This window comes from Callithrix jacchus, chromosome 14 (assembly GCF_049354715.1).
Source record: "Callithrix jacchus isolate 240 chromosome 14, calJac240_pri, whole genome shotgun sequence".
Classification (NCBI taxonomy): domain Eukaryota; kingdom Metazoa; phylum Chordata; class Mammalia; order Primates; family Cebidae; genus Callithrix; species Callithrix jacchus.
In genome coordinates this window covers 71,608,743-71,626,929 of record NC_133515.1, presented here as the reverse complement: position 1 = coordinate 71,626,929, position 18,187 = coordinate 71,608,743, and the positions used below count along the sequence as shown (strand labels likewise).

At 47.5% G+C, this 18,187-nt stretch overlaps 1 protein-coding gene and 1 long non-coding RNA gene across 5 annotated transcripts in view; one reads left to right on the top strand and one right to left on the bottom strand.

Annotated features, from left to right (window-relative positions):
* Positions 1–552: 552 nt before the first annotated feature.
* THADA (THADA armadillo repeat containing) overlaps positions 553–18,187 on the bottom strand; it is a 361,249-nt gene continuing 343,614 nt past the window's right edge. For all 4 annotated transcript variants that reach the window (XM_035272684.3, XM_035272683.3, XM_035272686.3 and 1 more), the window contains 2 exons: positions 4,128–4,297; positions 553–2,779 (listed from right to left, as the gene is read on the bottom strand). In XM_035272684.3, coding sequence (XP_035128575.3) covers positions 2,384–2,779; positions 4,128–4,297 — 566 coding nt within the window. In that variant the 3' untranslated portion in view covers positions 553–2,383. The remainder of the gene's footprint in view (positions 2,780–4,127; positions 4,298–18,187) is intronic.
* LOC128929637 (uncharacterized) lies at positions 2,654–15,294 on the top strand. Its single transcript, XR_013526639.1, has 4 exons — positions 2,654–2,707; positions 3,257–3,379; positions 4,150–4,316; positions 14,967–15,294. It is a non-coding gene; the product is annotated as an uncharacterized LOC128929637 (long non-coding RNA).

Below are 18,187 nucleotides of genomic sequence, written 5' to 3'. Positions count from 1 at the left end.
GCTTGACTCATCTCTCACGCCTGTGAAAGTGCAAATGGTGTCTGTGAAGGTGTTTAAAAGACAAACAAGGACTAAACCATCTTTATGTATTAAACCAAATTGACAATGCATAGAGGTGGAGAAAGCCAGGCTTTTGAACTATGGCCAGATGGATGGAGCCAGTCATGAGTGCAGAGCTCTGGGGGCACCCAAATCCTGAACCTTAGGACTCAGCACCGAGAGTACCAGTTTCACTTTTAGCGCCTACCTTACACTGGCCCCTTGACAGACCTGGCAACTGTGGTCTGGTTTGTTCTCTGGCGAGATGACCCCAAACATCTCACCAAATGGTGTGAAACAGCCACTTCCCTAGGCACTTCCATTAGGTTAGTAACAAGATTTCAGATACAGAACCAGTGAAGCATCTGTTTGAATCAATGTCCAAATCTGGGGTGAGTCCCAGTCAACAGCTGTGAGAACACCGGTGACTTTGTGGATGAGGTAGGATTCTGGAGGTAGTATGTGGACGTGTTATGGGACATGCTTGTGTACAGAGTACCTGCTAGTATAAAATTCATGATGTAGCTGCTTTTATTTCATTTTAAATGGAGAAACAAGAAGTGCTGGCCATTTCCAATGTGCTGGGATTTGTTGGGCCAGTTCCATAATTCTCCTATTCTCCTGTGGTTATCACCACATTTATGCCACCAAGTCTCTGACTTCTCACCAGCCAGGTCTTAGAACAGTAAGTGTTAGGTTGGCAACTTTCCATCAGGTGTGGGCTACACAGCTGCCTAACTAGGTAATTAGTTCAGGATCACAAAAACCAAATTTGGGGCCAAGTGGTTGCAAAGCCACCCAGGGAATTTCCTCTTCTGTTTAGGACAAAACTTTGGACACTGAGCTGCCTTCCTGTCTCTTCCACCAAAGCCCTTTTCCTATACTTCCAGTACGGCTGCTTTTTTGTTCTTAAATTCCTCTTTCTTTTAGTGAAGGGGTTTTTCTGTGTTAGGCTGGAGTGTAGTGGCATTTCACAGGCATGAACTCCTGGGCGATCCTCCCACCTCAGCCTCCTGAGTAGCTGAGATTACAAGTGTGCACCACCATTCCTGGCTTACAAACTGCGTTTTTAGTGTTAGATGGTTTTCTCTCAAAAAGAGATGAATTACATTTGAAATATGAACTTTTCTGCAGTAGGAAATGATCGTAAACTCTCTCTAACCTGCCCCTTCAGACTCTGAAATGTCAATGAAATTACTCTATGTTATCATTCACCTGAGTATTGGAAATTTTTTTTACAGACTCTAAAATCTGGAGCAACTTTATATATTATGATTGAAATGGTTTTTTTTTCAGATCAGTAGGATGGAAAATGAATGTGGATGAGGCTACGACCCATCCAAACTGTGATTCTCAAGATAACTTATTCTGAGTTATTCTGGGTAACGCTTATTCTGAAACTATAAATTAAAAATGGTGAGCCAATGAAAAACTGGACCAGCAGCAAAACGTATGCAAGAGCGCCACCTGCTGGGTGTGTTAGGAAAAGGGCTGGGCTGGGCTTGAAAAGGCAGAAACATTAAGGTTTCTAGATTTAATCACTGCAAAGGATAAATGTGTTTAATGGCATCTTAAGTGAGAATCTTGTTACTGCCACCAAGCAAATGATAAGTAAACAATGTAGACATGGAATGAGTCATTTTCTCTGGCTGTCCTTTCCCCAGGCTCCTCACAGCTGAGAGCATGGATAGACTTTCACTGGGTAGCAAAATCAGGTTTCCTAGCACTAGCATACTTTTTGGGGCTAGGGGGAGCTCTCAATGGCTCTTTTAATAATGAGGATGGAATGTGTAGGTCACTGCAGGACTTACACATACAGACAATAAAAATAAATTATTTGTATAAGGTTGATCCTGAATTCTCCCAGGATCCACATTTGGAACATGTTTCTGCTTTGCTAAAATGGAACAAAATTTATAAATCTGACCAAAAGGGCTGTTTGCCAACTAATCCATCCCCTAAATAGAGCCAGAAAAGGGGAGGGGGGAGGCATCATGTGTGTGCTAAAATGTAGTCCCTTCACAGAGAATGCGGGGCAGCTATGGCAGGACATTGGAGGCCTGGGGGATGAAAAAGGCTCATTCAGGCCTGCAGGGGCTGGGGACAGAGTAAATCTGCACATGAGTCGCCTCACTTCCTACAGTAGCAATAAAATGGGCTTCCCTGAATGAGTAAACTGAAGAAAAGTTTCTCTGTAAGAAGCGACAGAAAGCTGGACTCACAGAAGTAGGGGAGGCATGAAGGGGATAACATTTTTTCAATTTACATTCAACATGTTTCCTGCAGATTTAGTGGAGGAATAATCCACACATAGGCCCAATCCAGTCCCCCCAATTTTCTTTCTTCAACATGCTGCTTCTGTTTTTGAAAGAGTTAACTGCCTCACTTCTGCAGGAGAGTCCAAAACACTGAGAACTAGTGTGTCTTCCCCTTCCTTTCCTTCCAGAAAGGCCAGCAGCCTCAAGCAAGCCGAAGTCCTTTCCTTTTGAATGCAGAGTCTTGTAAATTCTACTGTCTTCACAAACTCAGCTGCTGGTGGAAGCTCTCTGAAGAGCTGAGACAGGAGGTGGCACTGCTCTGACACCATCCTTTGAAGGTGACAGAGCAACTCAGGGCTTGGGGGACGCCAGCCAGACGTGGAGAGGAGAGAGAAGAGGTGCTTGCAGAGGTATTTCACAAAGATCAGGGTCTCAGCCCAAAAGTTGACTGCTTCTTTTTCAAACAGGTAGTCTTCTTCCACCTAAATCAGATGAAAACGCTGAAATTCAGTCTTACAGGGAATGATGACAAGCCCCAGTCCAGACCAAGCAGTGCCCTGCCAGATGCAGGCGGGGGTCCCCTCCCCCACCTGACAGAGGGCACACTCTTGCCTGTCAACACCCATGTACACACACCACTCGCAGCCTTGAAGGTCACCTTCTATTTTCACTCACTGTATTTCTCCACCAGAGAGGAATTTTTTCCCCAGACTTAACATGACCTTGGATAAAGATGTGTTTGTGGTTCAAATTCAGGATAACTTTGGGGGACTGATGCTGAAATGAGACTTTAACAAGGGAGTGGGCCCTAGAGCTTAAGGGGCAGCTGGAAATTGGAGAGGAGGGAGGAAAGGTAATCTCTGCAGCAGGCCAGAGAGGAAGGAATCACCACACACAGGACACTAGGCTGTGTCCTGTTCTTATAACACTGCGATTCTCTCTCTTTTTTTTTTTTTGAGATGGAGTTTCGCTGTTGTCACCCAGACTGGAGTGCAATGGCACGATCTCGGCTCACCGCAACCTCTGCCTCCTGGGTTCAAGCAATTCTCCTGCCTCAGCTTCCCAAGTAGCTGGGACTCCAGGCACGTACCACCATGTCCAGCTAATTTTTGTATATATTTTAGTAGAAACGGAGTTTCACCTTGTTCATCAGGATGGTCTCGATCTCTTGACCTTGTGATCCACCCACCTCGGCCTCCCAAAGTGCTGGGATTATAGGTGTAAGCCACCGCGCCCGGCCAACACTGCAATTCTCAAGGTCATTTTATCAGACTGTTTATCATGTCTCCAAATTTCTCATAAACAGGGACAATGCTTTTTGAACCCTTGGCCTGCTGGGGATGTCAAATAGGCCAGCTCAGTCAGATGCTGGTGGCGATGAACTTTAGTTCTCAGGATGCTTTTGCTGCCTGTCTTCATCCTCAGTTTCCCTATCTGTGACTGCACCCACCTTGGATGGGGCTAATAATTTTCTTCAAATAGGAAGTTCCCAGCAAAGGTCCTAATTCTCTGAAAATGCTTCACCCTCAGACCCGACTGGGAAGTTCCAGGCTAACTCCAATACTAAACAAGCAGTCTCCATAACGAAACTGCATCCAGGGGCTTCTGAGTTCTCTCCCCTGACTAATCTGGAGGCTGACCATCAGCACCCCAGAAGTCAGCCTGAGAGAGTCTATGTGCCTGCAGCGGAACCCAGTGGGTGTCTTTCCTAGTGGTTCCTGCTCTAAGCATGCAGAAACCCACCTTCACCAGCTGAGGCTGTAGGTGCTGCATCCAGCAGGTTTAGGATACGCCAACCCTACCCCCCACTCCCTGACACCTTGACATCACCTGATGCATGCTCTCTACACAGACCACGAGGTCGTCACTCTCTCCCAGCAGCCATCCCAGCATGATGGGCACTCCAAGGGCCAGCTCATCCCACTGCTGGAGCAGATCACACAGGACAGCCAGGGCCAGGCCCAGAGCGATGGAGGCATCCACCTGGCAGAAGGAAAATTCTGCAGAGACAGGAGAAAGGTGAGCAATGAATGTACCGCACAGGGCCAACCCAGGGCAGCCTGCAGGACCCTGGGAACACGAAGGGCCTCAGGTAAGATTTCTGCCACCAGCACAGCAGGGAAGACTATTAATCACCTTCTGAATCCTGCGATCTATACTGCCGAAATGAGCAGGGCCGAACCCACTGTTCCCATGCCCCCGTAACGTAGTGTGGAGAGCAGTAGTCCCACCTGCAGGACTAGAGAGTTATCTCCCGTTGGCTCCTCCAGTGTCACTGGGAGGATCAGGGAAGCTTCCCCAGCCGGTGTTTCCTCTGCACACCTGCCGGGATTTGACTGGTTTGCCCTTTCCTTGGAAAGCAGATCTCCTGGGCACAAGACATCCTAGAGCAGGGCATCGGCGAGCTTTTCCTTAAAGGGCCGGAGAGTCAATATTTTAGACTTTGTAGGCCCACACCTCCTCAACTCTGCTGAAAGCAGCCAAAGACAATTTGTAAACAGGTTGTGGCTGTGTTCCAATAAAACTTCATTTATGGACACGGAGATCTGAATTTCATGTGTCACAAAATATTATTTTGATTGTTTTCAACCAATTAAAAATGTAAAAATCATTGATAGCTCACAGGCTGTAAAAAGCAGGTGTGGGCTGCATTAGGCTCCTATTTTGCTGCTCTGTCTTGGAGTTTTTTGCTTTTTGGACCCTTGTCTTCTAGGATGCCTGGGGGAAGGGCACTGAAAGAGGGCAATGGGTGCAGAAAGAGGAAGCAGGGAGCCTTGGGGAAACCATTGCTCATTTCACCATTTGACCTTAGACAATCCTAAATATGGGTTTGGAGGGAGGCTCAGGGGTGTTGCCACTTCCCCTAACAACTCTGCCCCTCCCACCCCAGGCCTGGAGGATGTCTGAAACACGGGCCTTAAAGCCCACTGCACAGACAATGGACTTTGGTAGACCCATCCTGCACCAACGCCTTTCAGTGATGCATGCACTTCTGTTGAGCCCTGATCTGTCCCAGATCCACACCTCTAACTTTAGCACACAGACTTACCCTGACCATAAGCCCCCAAAGACACTTGCTTGGCACATAGGCAGACAACTGAGGGAATGGAAGAGCAGGCTGAGTTCCCCGCCCCCCAGAGTTACCAGGATAGCCCCACTGAGGTCCTAGTGAGTGCCAGGTCCTGATCAAGGGTTTTCTCCCCAGTCTTTCCAGCATCCTATGGGTTGGTATGACATCACCCACTTGTACACATCAAGAAATTAGTTAGCAACAAGTTTCATGGTGCGTGCAAAGCACAGATTTGGAGAACTGGTATCAATATTCCAGAGGTTTTGATGGTGGGATCAGGGGAGTTAGTGACCCTGCAGTAGGACCAGGACTATTCATAGGTCACACAGCAGAGCCTAGTTGCGTGTAAACAGCTGAAAGAACTAATCTCACCATCTTCAGAGCCCCAGGTAAGTCCCCCAGGACACCTGGCCTTTAGTGTCCCCATTCCCCAAGCTCCTTGATCTGCAGCCTGGAACCCAGATTTAAATCAGGAAACAGAAAAGAGGAGGGGGTGAAGGTGCATTCTGGCTGTAAGTCTGAGACGTGTTGGCTGGGCTTCTACCTACAATCCGATCTCCTTTCACCTCTACCTTACTCCTTTGTGCAGTTCTCAGTTGGCTGAGAATCTGTATGGGGAGGGGATACAATTAAGCGGCCTTTTTCTCCCCCACCCCCATCCCGACAGAGTCTCTGTCATCCAGGCTGGAGTACAGTGGCGTCACACTGGCTCACTGCAACCTCCACCTCCTGGGTTCAAGTAGTTCTGCCTTAGTCCCCAAATAGCTGGGGCTACAGGTATGTGCCACCACACGCAGATAATTTTTTTTTTTAACCTGCTCAGCTAATTTTTCTATTTTTAGTAGAGACAGGGTTTCACCACATTGGCCAGGCTGGTCTCAAACTCCTGACCTCAAGTGATCTGCCTGCCTCAGCCTTCCAAAGTGCCGGGATTACAGTTCTGAGCCACCGTGCCTGGCCCCTTCAACTTTTAAGTTCTGGGGTACATGTGCAGGACATGCAGGCTTGTTACACAGGTAAGCATGTGCCATGGTGGTTTGCTGCACAGATCAACCCATCACCTAGTTATTAAGCCCAGCATCCATTAGCTACTCTTCCTGATGCTCCCCCACACCCTGCATAGGTGGCCTTTTCAAACCCTCAAACAATTAAAGACACACATGAGGACCCGCATAGGATTCAATACAGAGCAGATGCTCAGGACATCCCTGTATATGGCTGGAGATCATGAGATCTCTTCCTTTATCCCATTTGATCTAATCTGAACTCTAACATAGAGACTGGCACAAAGAAAGCATTCAATGAAAAGTAACTAGTGTTACTATCGAAAATGAACGCTTTGCTCCTACTGAATCCTTAATCGCTCCTGCCATTCTGCCATACTATAAGAGAGGTATCCCTATTTATCCAACAAGGAAACTGTGTTCATAAAGGTTAGGTAACTGGTCCAAGTTTGCTGGTAGCTGTGGTGCTGGGCTAAGTCTATCTCCAGTGCACAGACTGCCCCTACCCTGCAGGGAGACAATGGAGGTGAGTAAGTCAGACTTAGCTGTATCATCCTTTTTTTTTGAGACAGGGTTTCATTCTGGCACCCAGGCTGAAGTGTAGTGGCTTACTGCAGCCTTGACTTCCTCAGGCTCAGATGATCCTCCCACCTCAGCCTCCCTGAGTAGTTGTGAGTATAAGCATGTGCCACCATGTCAGGCTAATTTTTGTATTTTTTGTAAAGACAAGGTTTTGCCACATTGTCCAGGCTGGTCTTGAACTCCTGGGGCTCAAGTGATTTGCCTACCGCGGCCTCCCAAAGTGCTGGGAATACAGGCATGAACTGCTGTACCTGGTAGGTTTATCACTTTTTTTTTTTTTGAGATAGAGTTTTGCTCTTGTTGCCCAGGCTGGAGTACAATGGCACAATCTTGGCTCACCACAACCTCTGCCTCCTGGGTTCAAGTGGTTCTCCTGCCTCAGCCTCCCGAGTAACTGGGATTACAGATGCCTGACACCATGCCCGGCTGATTTTATATTTTTAGTAGCGTTGGGGTTTCTCCATGTTGGCCAGGCTGGTTTCGGACTCCTGACCAAAGGTGATCCACATCAGCCTCCCAAAGTGCTGGGATTATAGGTGTGAGCCACCGCACCTGGCCTCCCACCATTTTTTTTATGTTCTCCTTAAGGCAAGGACTGAAAGCCCAACAGGGAAGAAGAAAATGTTATCATCCATCAGCAAAATCAGAACCTGCAGCTTAAGTGACACTCTGTTGAGTCCATAAAGAACCTATAGGGGTGACTAGAGATGCCACCAGGTAGGCCAGGCTGCTGCACTACCCCTACCTCCATCCTGCACCATTTTGCCCATTTTGCCATGAGTCATGCGTAGGAAGGGGCAGGAGAATTGCTTGAACCCAGGAGGTGGAGGTTGTGATGAGCCAAGATCGTGCCATTGCACTCCAGCCTGGGCAACAAGAGCAAAACTCCATTTTGCCCTGAGTCATGCTTAGGAAGGGGCAGGAGAGTGGTGGGATGACAGGCACAAGGGAAAAGCTGGTGTGATGTGGCCAGAAGTGGGTCTAGATAGAACTCTAACTACCCAGACTCCAAGCTTGCAAGGCAAGGAGGAAAGAAGAAGGAACGCTGAGATGTTTTGGGGAGGGTTGGGGAAGGATGAGTTGGATTTAGATCTCCTGCTTGAGGGACCAGATGCAACCTGCCAAATGTTTTTTATTGCCTTGCCCTGTACTAAGACAGCTCAGCCAGAACTGCCTAGATCTCTCCTGGCCAAATGCCTTATGAAGGGAGGCTGGAGTAGGGAGAGGAATTTTTCACTTAAGTGTGCAGGCCATCTAGGTTCTCACAGGCTGGCCAGTCCATCAAGGAAACAAGAAAGCAAACAACCAAGCAACAAGTGTGTTTTAAGAATTTGCTGAGAGGCTGGGCTCAGTGGCTCATGCCTGTGATCCCCAAATTTTGGGAGGCTGAGGTGGAAGGCTCCCTTGACACAAGACTCTGTTGCTACAAAAAAAACAAAAAAGAATCTGCTGTGTATCAAAACGATCTTGAAAAAGAAAATAAAATTGGAGGACTCATACTTCCTGATTTCAAAACTTACTACAAAGCTATAGGAATAAAGACAGTGTGGTACTGGCACAAGGAAAGACACAGATCAACAGACAGAGTCCAGAAACACTCCCTCACATTTATGGTCAAATGATTTTTGACAAGGGTACCAAAATAACTGGGGGGAAAAAAACAGTCTTTTCAACTAGTTTTCCTGGGACAACTGGATATACACATGTGAAAAAATGAAGTTGGACCCCTACCTCACACCATATACAAAAACTAACTCAAAATGTATTGAAGAACTAAATGTAAGAGCTAAAACTAGAAAACTCATAGAAGAAAACACAGGAGTAAATCTGTATGACCTTGAATTAGGCAACTGTTTCTTAGATATGACATCAAAAGCACAAGCAACATTAGAAAAACTGGGTGTTGTCAGGATGGGTGCAGTGGCTCAAGCCTGTAATCCCAGCACTTTGAGAGGCCCGGGCAGGTGGATCACCTGATGTCAGGAGTTCAAGACCAGCCTGACCATTATGGTAAAACCCCATCTCTACTAAAAACACAAAAATTAGCCAGGTGTGATAATATGTGCCTGCAGTCCCAGTTACTTGGGAGGCTGAGGCAGGAGAACTGCCTGAATCTGGGAGGCGAAGACTGCAGTGAGTGAGACTGACACTACACTCCAGCCTGGGTGACAGAGCAAAATTTCATCTAAAAAAAATGGGCTTTGTCAAAATGGAAAACTTTTGTGTCTCAAAGTAACACCAAAAGAAAATGAAAGGACAAATCACAGGAAGGGAGAAAATAGGTAAAAATCCTATCTGACAAGCTCATAAAGAACTCTTAATACTTAGTAATAATTAACACAGGAAAAGATGCTTAGCATCATTAACCATCAGGAAAATGCAAATCAAAACCCCAGTCATATTCCACTTCTCATCCACTGGGATGACTACAATAAAAAAGTTAAGTTTTGGCTAACATGTAGAGAAACTGGAACCCTCATACATTTTTAGTAGGAGTGCAAAATGGTGCAGCCACTTTGGAAAACAGTCTTGCAGTTCTCCTCAAAAGAATAAACCTATGACCCAACAGCTGCACTCCTAAGAGTAAGAAAAAGACATGTCTGCACAAAAACTTGTACCTGAATGTTCAAAGCAGCCTTGCTGATAAGAGCCAAAATGTGGAAATAACCCAAATGTCCACCAACTGATAAATGGATAAATAAAATGGTTATAAATTCATATGATAGAATAGTAATCAGCCATAAAAGGGAATGAAGAGCTGGTGGTCTAGGTGGGAAGGTAAGACAAACACCCAGGCAACAGCAGGGCCATCAGGTGCTCAGTGGAGTTGTACAGATGCCAAGAGCTGTGGGAGCTGGGGGTTGGTGAGAGGAAGACGTTAGTGTGGGGAATAAATCATCTCCAAGGTTGTTCTTCCCACCAGCTACACTGCTAGGGCAAGATGAAATATGCCCTAGAATCTTCCTGGAGTGCTTCAAAGAGGTGAGGTTTGCTGGTACACACTTATGTCTGTGTTAGGCCTGCATGAGGGGATTAACATGCAGTCATTTGGAATCATGTTGGAAATGCAACAGATCAGCATTTAGAATTGGTTAATCTGGTGCCTTCTATCCTTGTGAATGGATAACTCAATGGATTGCAGAGGAGGGAAGCAAACCAGAGGCTTCAGGGATGCTGCAGTACAGCCTTCCTCTTGCTACTGCCCCAGCCACACCAGTCAGGGCTTTCCATCTGGCAGATGCTTAGCTATCAGAAACCTTGTTATGTGCCAGTATTTCCTGGTGCTTCTGCTCTGCCTTCATGAAGAGGTCCCCCTGCCCCCCAGGGCTGGAACTGCCCCCCCAGGGTCCAGGCCTCATGCAGTGTGCTGGCTCCAGCATAGCCTCTCATTTCTTCAACTAGAGGAAGTGATTATTAATTTCTAGGCAGGTAGACAGGTAAGTCACAGGCTTTGAAGTTGCTTTCAACTGTACTAACTGAAAGATGTCAAAGATGTTTTCCAGGTGCCAACCTTGAAAATGATTTCAGACCATGGATTTTAAAAAGCCCACGGTCTGATTTTAAAGTATTGTGGGGAGATGCCTTCTAGACTAAGGCCATTGGTCAAGTCTGCCTTCTAGTCCATCTCAAAGAGGGCAATCAGCACAGCACTTGCTGTGCAAATGGCGATGGGTTGAATTCTCCCTCTCCCTAGGTCTGGAGAATCTTCCTTCAGGCATTTGAAAAATCCCTCAGCCTTAGCGGGGCTGGCCAAGGTGTTGGGTGGCCCTGCCATCCAACCAACTCACCACCCATCTACCCACTCACCCATCAATCTGATATTTTATCTACACACAAGTCTTTATTGATCACCTGTGTGTGGACAGGACTGTGTGAAACATGAGGAAAACCTCCCACTCCCTTCCCTCAGACAGTGAAGAGATGTTAGAGGCAAGCTGACCCCCCCCAAGTGTTAGGAAGCAGTCAAAGATGGTGTGTGACACAGATAAATTATATCATGAGTAGGGGTAATGAAGGGACAGAAAGGAAAATAAATGTGGAGTGGGGAGGAGGCTTCACAGAGGGGACATGGCCAAGCAGGGCAGGTGAGAGGACATGCACAACCAGAAGGGAGTGAGGACCCCCAAGCTTGGGCCACAAGGAGACAAGCTGCCTACTCACTGAAGGGAGAACTGGACAGCAAAGGCAGCGTTTGATGGAGTGAGTGTTACTGGGCTTTCTTTTTTCTGAGAAAAAATACACTCAGGTTTCATGAGGCTGTTTCCAGATAACCTCATTATTTCTAGTCTTTTCCATGGTCTTCTTCATTTCCCCTCAGCAGGGCAAGAGCCTGAACTTTAGCCATGAAAAATAAACTTGGCTCAGCTGACTCTGCCATTCAACTTTTCCTGGTGCTGCCAGAAGCCTCTCTGTCCCCTGCCTTCCCTACTCCTCTAGGAGTAGAGGGTAACTCTACTCCTAGACTAGCCAGGGCTCTCCACCTTCCAGGGCCATCAGAGCTCAGAGCTGGGATTCCAGGCAGGGCACTCTGTAAGTACATTCATGTCCATGCCATCAAATGCCATCATTTCAACCTTTACCACTGATCAGAGCTCCCAGCTGACCCCTACTGGAGACAAATGGTCCAGAGGAAGGTCAGTGTCCTGAGGAATGGAGGGGGATGGTCCTCCCAGCTTCAAAGAACCCAGTAGGAAGTCTAGGATGGGGAACATGGGTGTTTGTGGTATTAGTCTCTGTTCTTTATCTGAAAATTAAAAAAGTTTCATCAAAGAAGAACCAAATGTGCTGGCTAGAGCTCTCAAGGGCAGCACTAGTCCCAGCATGCACTGGGCCAAGTGCCAGGGCCATGTGCAGCACCAGGACTATGGCTCACCCTCCCTCTCTGCCCTCGTCCACAGCCATCCCTTTCCCCCACTCCCTACCTGGCCATAGTATTAAGTCTAGGGGGAACTCAGACTTCACCTGACCCATGTGGACCCATCTTTCTCCTTTTTGTTTATGTTTGTTTATTTTTTTGAGACAGGGTCTTACTCTGTTGCCCAGGCTAGGGCACAGTGACACAATCACAGCTCACTGCAGCAACCTCCCAGGCTCAAGCCGTCCTCCCACCTCAGCCTCCTGGGTGGCTGAAACTATAGGCATAAACCACCATGCCCCGCTAAGTTTTGAATTTTTTGTAGAGACAAGTTTTTTCCATGTGGCCCAGGTTGGTCTTGAACTCCTGGGCTCAAGTGATCCATTCACCTATGCCTCCCAAGGGGCTAGGATTGCTGATGTGAGCCACCATTTTGGCCTCCTTTTTATTTTAAGTCTTAGAGCCTACTGTTTAAAAAGAATGTATATTTGTAGGCAGGACCCAACCAAACACACACAGCTAGGGTTCTAAGCCAAGTTGTGTCAGCTAAACTGTACTGAATGGTCTCTTGCACCCCTGTCGGGATCCGTCAGCCATGTCAAAGGAACTGTTATTACAGCTCACATGGACTTAAAAAACAGGATGTTTCTTAGAAAGATCCAATTTTCTAGCATCTTTTGAAAATTCAGAAAATTTGACTCTGATATCTCTAGGTCTGCATTAGAGGATGGCAATGGCTACCTGGAGCAGGGCGGTCACCATGCCTACAGAAGGCGGCTCTGCTTCCAGCCTGGGAGCACCCTACTGCCTCCCACCGCACCCCTTTCACACTCATGCTCACTTGCCTGGTCTCTGTGGACATGAGAGTTTGTGACCCCTATGTAATACAATAGTACTAAGGAAGGCAGCTGGCCTCAAGCCCTCCCCATCCTTTCACAGGAGACAATACTGAGTCCCTCAGCCAAACCTCTACTCGGTGGTCTCCCCCTACTGCGATCTGGGCCTTCCCCTCCCTCCAACTCTCTTGGCTTTGATTCACTTGCCATTCCCCGCTCTGGTGTTCCTTCTTCCTCCTTTTAACTTAGCCTGCCCGCCTGTCCCTCAGAACACAACGCAGATCCTGTGGTGTTTCTCAGCCCACTGGGACCTCTTTCTCTGCTGTATCTGCACAACGCTCAAAGATGCTGAGGGGTGCATTCTGTGGCTGAACCCCATGTCTTTCCTTTCCCAGGATTGTTCATAAAAGCAACACTGGGTACTTCCCAGATACCACCCACTTAGCACTTGATTGTGGTCTGATACTATGCAATTTACATGTGACTTGTATTTTCCCCACTGGGGTAAAAAAATCCAAGATTGCAACAATAAGGTCACATAGGTAGACAGAATTATTGTTGCCATTTTACACTCAAGGTGACTGAGATTTAGATAAGTAACTTGTTCAGGATCATATAGGATACAGGTCACAAGTGGTAGGGCCATATATAAATCCAGGCGTATCTGACTAGAGCATAGAACACACACACATACACACACACACACAGTTTTTTTTTGAAACGGTCTGGCTCCTGGCTCTGCCACCCAGGCTGGAGTGCAGTGGCATGGTCTCAGTTCACCACAACCTCCATCTCCTGGGTCAAGCCATCTTCCCACCTTAGCCTCTCTCTTTTTATTTTAAGATGGGAGTCTTGCTCTGTTGCCAGGCTGGAGTGCAATGGCGTGATCTCGGCTCACTGCAACCTCCACCTCCTGGGTTCAAGTGATTCTCCCGCCTAAGCCTCCTGAGTAGCTATGACTACAGGCGTGTGCCACTACACCTGGCTAATTTTTTGTATTTTTAGTAGAGACGGGGATTTCACCGTTAGCCAGGATGGTCTTGATCTCCTGATCTTGTGATCCGCCTGCCTCAGACTCCCAAAGTGCTGGGATTATAGGCTTGAGCCATCATGTCTGGTCCCCACCTTAGCCTTGCAAGTAGCTAGGACTATAGGCATACCACCCTGCTTGGCTAATTTTTGTATTTTTGGTAGAGATGGGGTTTCGCGATATTGCCCAGGCTGGTCTTGAACTGGTGAGCTCAAGCAATCTACCCACCTCAGCCTCCCAAAGTGCTGGGACTACAGGCGTGAGCCACTGCGCCCAGCCCAGCACCTACATTCTTGACCACTTTGCTAAGCTGCTCATAAGTACTGAATGAATGGATGGACGGACAGACAGATGGATGAACAGACTGATAATTTTGTTTTCCATTCTTTGCCCTTGTCCACCCTGCTCAGTGCCCTAGGATGCTGATCTGTAAAGACTGCCTTACCCAGGTGTCCTTGCCACCAGGCTTCTAGCTGGATTCTCCTAATGGAAAGGGAACACTGGTATATGGGAGAGTAGAAGAGAGAGGAGTTGGGAGTATTTCTTTCTTGCACCCTCCCTGGAAAGTTGTGAAGATTCCAGCAGTGGCTGCATCCCCCATGCCTAGGCCACCAGCGGGGCAGCCCCTCCTCCCTGACTTCTGCTCTCCCGGTTCCCCCTTTCAGCCGGAAGGTGGGGAGGGCTTCCTACTGCTCTTCTCTAGATGCCTCAGCATCACTACTGCTTCCCTTCACCCATGGTTCTCAGCCAGAGGGCACACTGCTCCCAGGGTACATCTGCCAGTGTCTGGAGACATGTTTGGCTGTCACAATTAGGAGGAGGTAGCGCTACTGGCATGTAGGCAGAGGCTAGCGATGCTACTCAGCGTCCTCCAGTGTTCACAGCAGCCCTACCACCCTAATCAGTGCCACAGTGGCAAGGATGAGAAGTGCTGCTGTAGGTCTCCCTCCAATCCTACACCGCCGTCAACAGTTCCTTTGTGAACGTCTCTGCAAGTGGTCAGTCTAGAACCCTGGTCTCTCTTTGGGGTAGATGTGGAGGGGGGCTCATCTCCTCATCTCCTTTTTTCTGAAAGGCATCCCCTAGTCACCCTTCCTCACCAGCTCCTGGGCAGAGAAGTGAGACGCAGCCCCTTCCAGGCCACAGCTTCCGCAGAGCCCTTTCTTTCCTGAGGGGGAAATGTGATTCCAGGTCTGAAGGGATGGGATACAACGCCATCATTTGAAATTTTAAAATTACTTGATAGAAAACCTTTTAAAATGTTAAGAATTTGCCTTTTCTTCATGTTTTAGCTATTTTCAAATGGAACAAATGGCCTGGGTTCCCCAGAGTTCCTGCAGGTCCAGCTCCCAAAGAAGACAAACTCCACAGAAGTGTTATGTGCCTAGAACCTGTGACTGCCTGATGTAAGCATGCTTCCTGGTGACCTACGATGAAACCAGAAATACCCTAGCAAATCCTTTGTTTTCATTTTAAAGAAAAGATAATTTCAGAATCTTTATTATTTTTAATCAACAATACATTCCAAAAGATCTTTATTTTTAAAGTTAAAATAACTATGATTTTTTAAAATGTGAGCCCACCTCAAATCACTGGGTAAATAAATTTTTTCTCCCTAAACTGATTTTAAAAATGGATACAACCAGTCTGAATGAAAACAAGTAAGCATTTCATAAGAGTTCTTCTTCTTCAATAGGAATGTACTTCACCAAAAAGGGGCTGATAAATTATAACCAGTTAACAACATACTCAGCTCAAACCCTAGAAAAATACTTGCATTTGTTTACTTCACGAAACCAACAAATAAGGAATGGATTAAAACAAGTATCACTCTCAGAAAATAGCATGTGGGAAAAAGACCTGGTTCTCCAGGGGGCTTCCAGTCTGGAGCTGATCCACCAGCCTCCAGCCCCTCAGGGTGCTTCCATTAAGTGCAACTCACTCCCGTTTCTTAGGCAATCTCCAGAGCTCAGCAGGAAGGGTTACAGCACCCATGGGCTGAGCACATGGGCTTTGTGGCTATTCCAGGGCAGGTAACAAAGGCCAGTCCTTGGGGCCTTGGTGTGTGAAGGGACAGCAGAGCAAACCATGGGGCCTATCCAGCCTGCATTTGGCATTCTTGCATCTGGTGATGATTCCTTTGCCCTGAACTGTGTCATGCCCTTCCTGTGCAAAGTGCAAAGCCAGTCCCTCCACAGCAGATGAGCCCCTCCCTCTGTTCCTTGGTGATTTCACTCTGCAGAGCCTCCCAGAGGGTTTGATCGTCTCCAACTCTGCACAGGTGGTAAGTGCCTCGCACTTCATTCCTATCTGCATGGCCACTCACCCCCGAGCACTCCTCCTGGACATTACAGCACCCAGCCTTCTTTCTTCCCTGCCCATGTCATGAGCCAGTGAGGGAGGCTTCCACAGACTGGTAAGTGCTGGGCAACTTGAGGTCTGCCTTCCATCAGCCTCCTCTTCCTCTGCCTGGACAGAGTTCATCGCCGGCTCAGAGGACACATTCCACATTCCTTACTGACCAGCCTGGATCTTGAAACTGTTCTTTTTCTTTTCCTTGACATCACTTCAGTTTTCTTTAGCTTACTTCACTACTGGAACTTCCTTGTGTAGGAAATTTCTTCTCGGCCTGAGCTCCTAAGACTGACTGGCTCCCTCTGAGCTCTTTGTGAAGCTTCCCTGGCCCTCAGCATCACCTGCCTGGCTTCCCACTGCCACCCTCCACCCTCTGAGCTTATTCAGGGCTTGAGGTGGGAGAGAGGAAGAAAGCAAGTAACCAATTCATTTCAACAGAGCTGTCATGAGCAAAAGGCACTGTGCTAGCCTTGAAGAACATGCTCAGTTGAGGTACTGCAAACACAGCACAGAACTCAAGACAGGGGACTGCCTGGCTCCCAAAACACACTGGTGGGATATGGGTGGTAGTGGTGCAGATGGTCCTGAGGTGTAACTGAAGACCAGAAACTGAACATCAGAAAAATTCAAGAAGATAATGTTTCTCTCCTGAAGTCTTTACCACCTCCCAGCCTTATACAGAATCCAGAAATTTCCCTTATTAGGCACCCCTACCTCACACCTAGGCTTTTATGGCTCTAAATAGAACAAACACAGTAGATGGTAATGTAATGAGCAAATCAAGGTATGAATGACTTTTAAACTCACCACGTGATTTTAAGATTTACAGTGTTGAAAATGAAAACGCCTGCGATTTTGAAGTTTCTGGGAATTTTGTATCCTGAAAGGGAGTTTACTCCCAGCCCTCTCAAGGCTTTTCCTATCTGTCCTGGGTGGCCAGCACTCCCCAGCAGCCTCCCTGGAGTGACTGTACACTTCCCAAAGGCATGGGAAACCACCTCCGACATGGCCCTAGGCTGACGCCGAGTGTGGAGAAGCCTGTGGGGCAGGTAAGAGAAGGGAGAGATCCACAGAAAACCTCTTTCAGGAACACGCCAAAGAAGAGACAACAAGTCAGAGATTAGAGGGCAGTGAGACTCTAGGTTTTGGGCCAACTAAAAAGGAGGAAAGCTCAAACTGTTACAGGATGGCTTGAAGTTACCTGCTAACAGGAGCATCTGAGCAGGGTTTCAGGACCCCAGGGGTCCACTGCTCAGAAAACTTCCCTTCCTTTAAGCACCAGGCCTTCAGTGGAGAGGCTGGGAGAAGGGACTCCGGGAAGAAGCAGGCTGTTTTCCACTTTGCAGTGAATGTCACTAGCGAAGAGAATCAGACTACACTGAAAATGGCAGTACATGAAAAAATTCACAGTAACTACCCACGAGTCATTTTGTTAGTAATTCTGAAAACTGCAGCTAACAACAAAACAATGACTGGGGGAAAATTGTGACTTGGTGGAAATAAACACAAAAAACTTACAAGGTCTAAAACTGGGCATGAAAAGTCCTACTAAAATTTTTGAATAAAAATAAAATCACTATTAAAGGCTAGGCATGGCAGGGCACAGTGGCTCACACCTGTAATCCCAGCACTGAGAGGCCAAGGCAGGTGGAACACCTGAGGTCAGGAGTTCCAGACCAGCCTGGCCAACACACTGAAACCCCATCTCTACTAAAAATATAAAAGTTAGCCAGATGTGATGGTGGGCACCTGTAATCCCAGCTACTAAGGAGGCTGAGGCATGAGAATCGCTTGAACCCAGGAAGCGGAGGGTGCAGTGAGCCAAGATCATGCCACTGCACTCCAGCCTGGGCAACAGAGCCAGACTCCATCTAAAAAATAAAAAATAAAAGTGCTGGGCATAGTGGCTCATGCCTATAATCCCAACACTTTAGGAAGCTGATGTGGGAGGATCATTCAAGCCCAGGAGTTCAAGACCAGCCTGGGCAACATGGTGAGACCCTGTGTCTACAAAAAAAATGTAAAAATTAGCTGACTGTGGTGGTACATGCCTGTGGTCCCTGCTACTTGGGAGGCTGTGGTGGGAGGATCACTGGAGCCTAGGAGTTCAAGGCTGCAGTAAGCTGTGATCGCACCACTGCACTCCAACCTGGGTGCC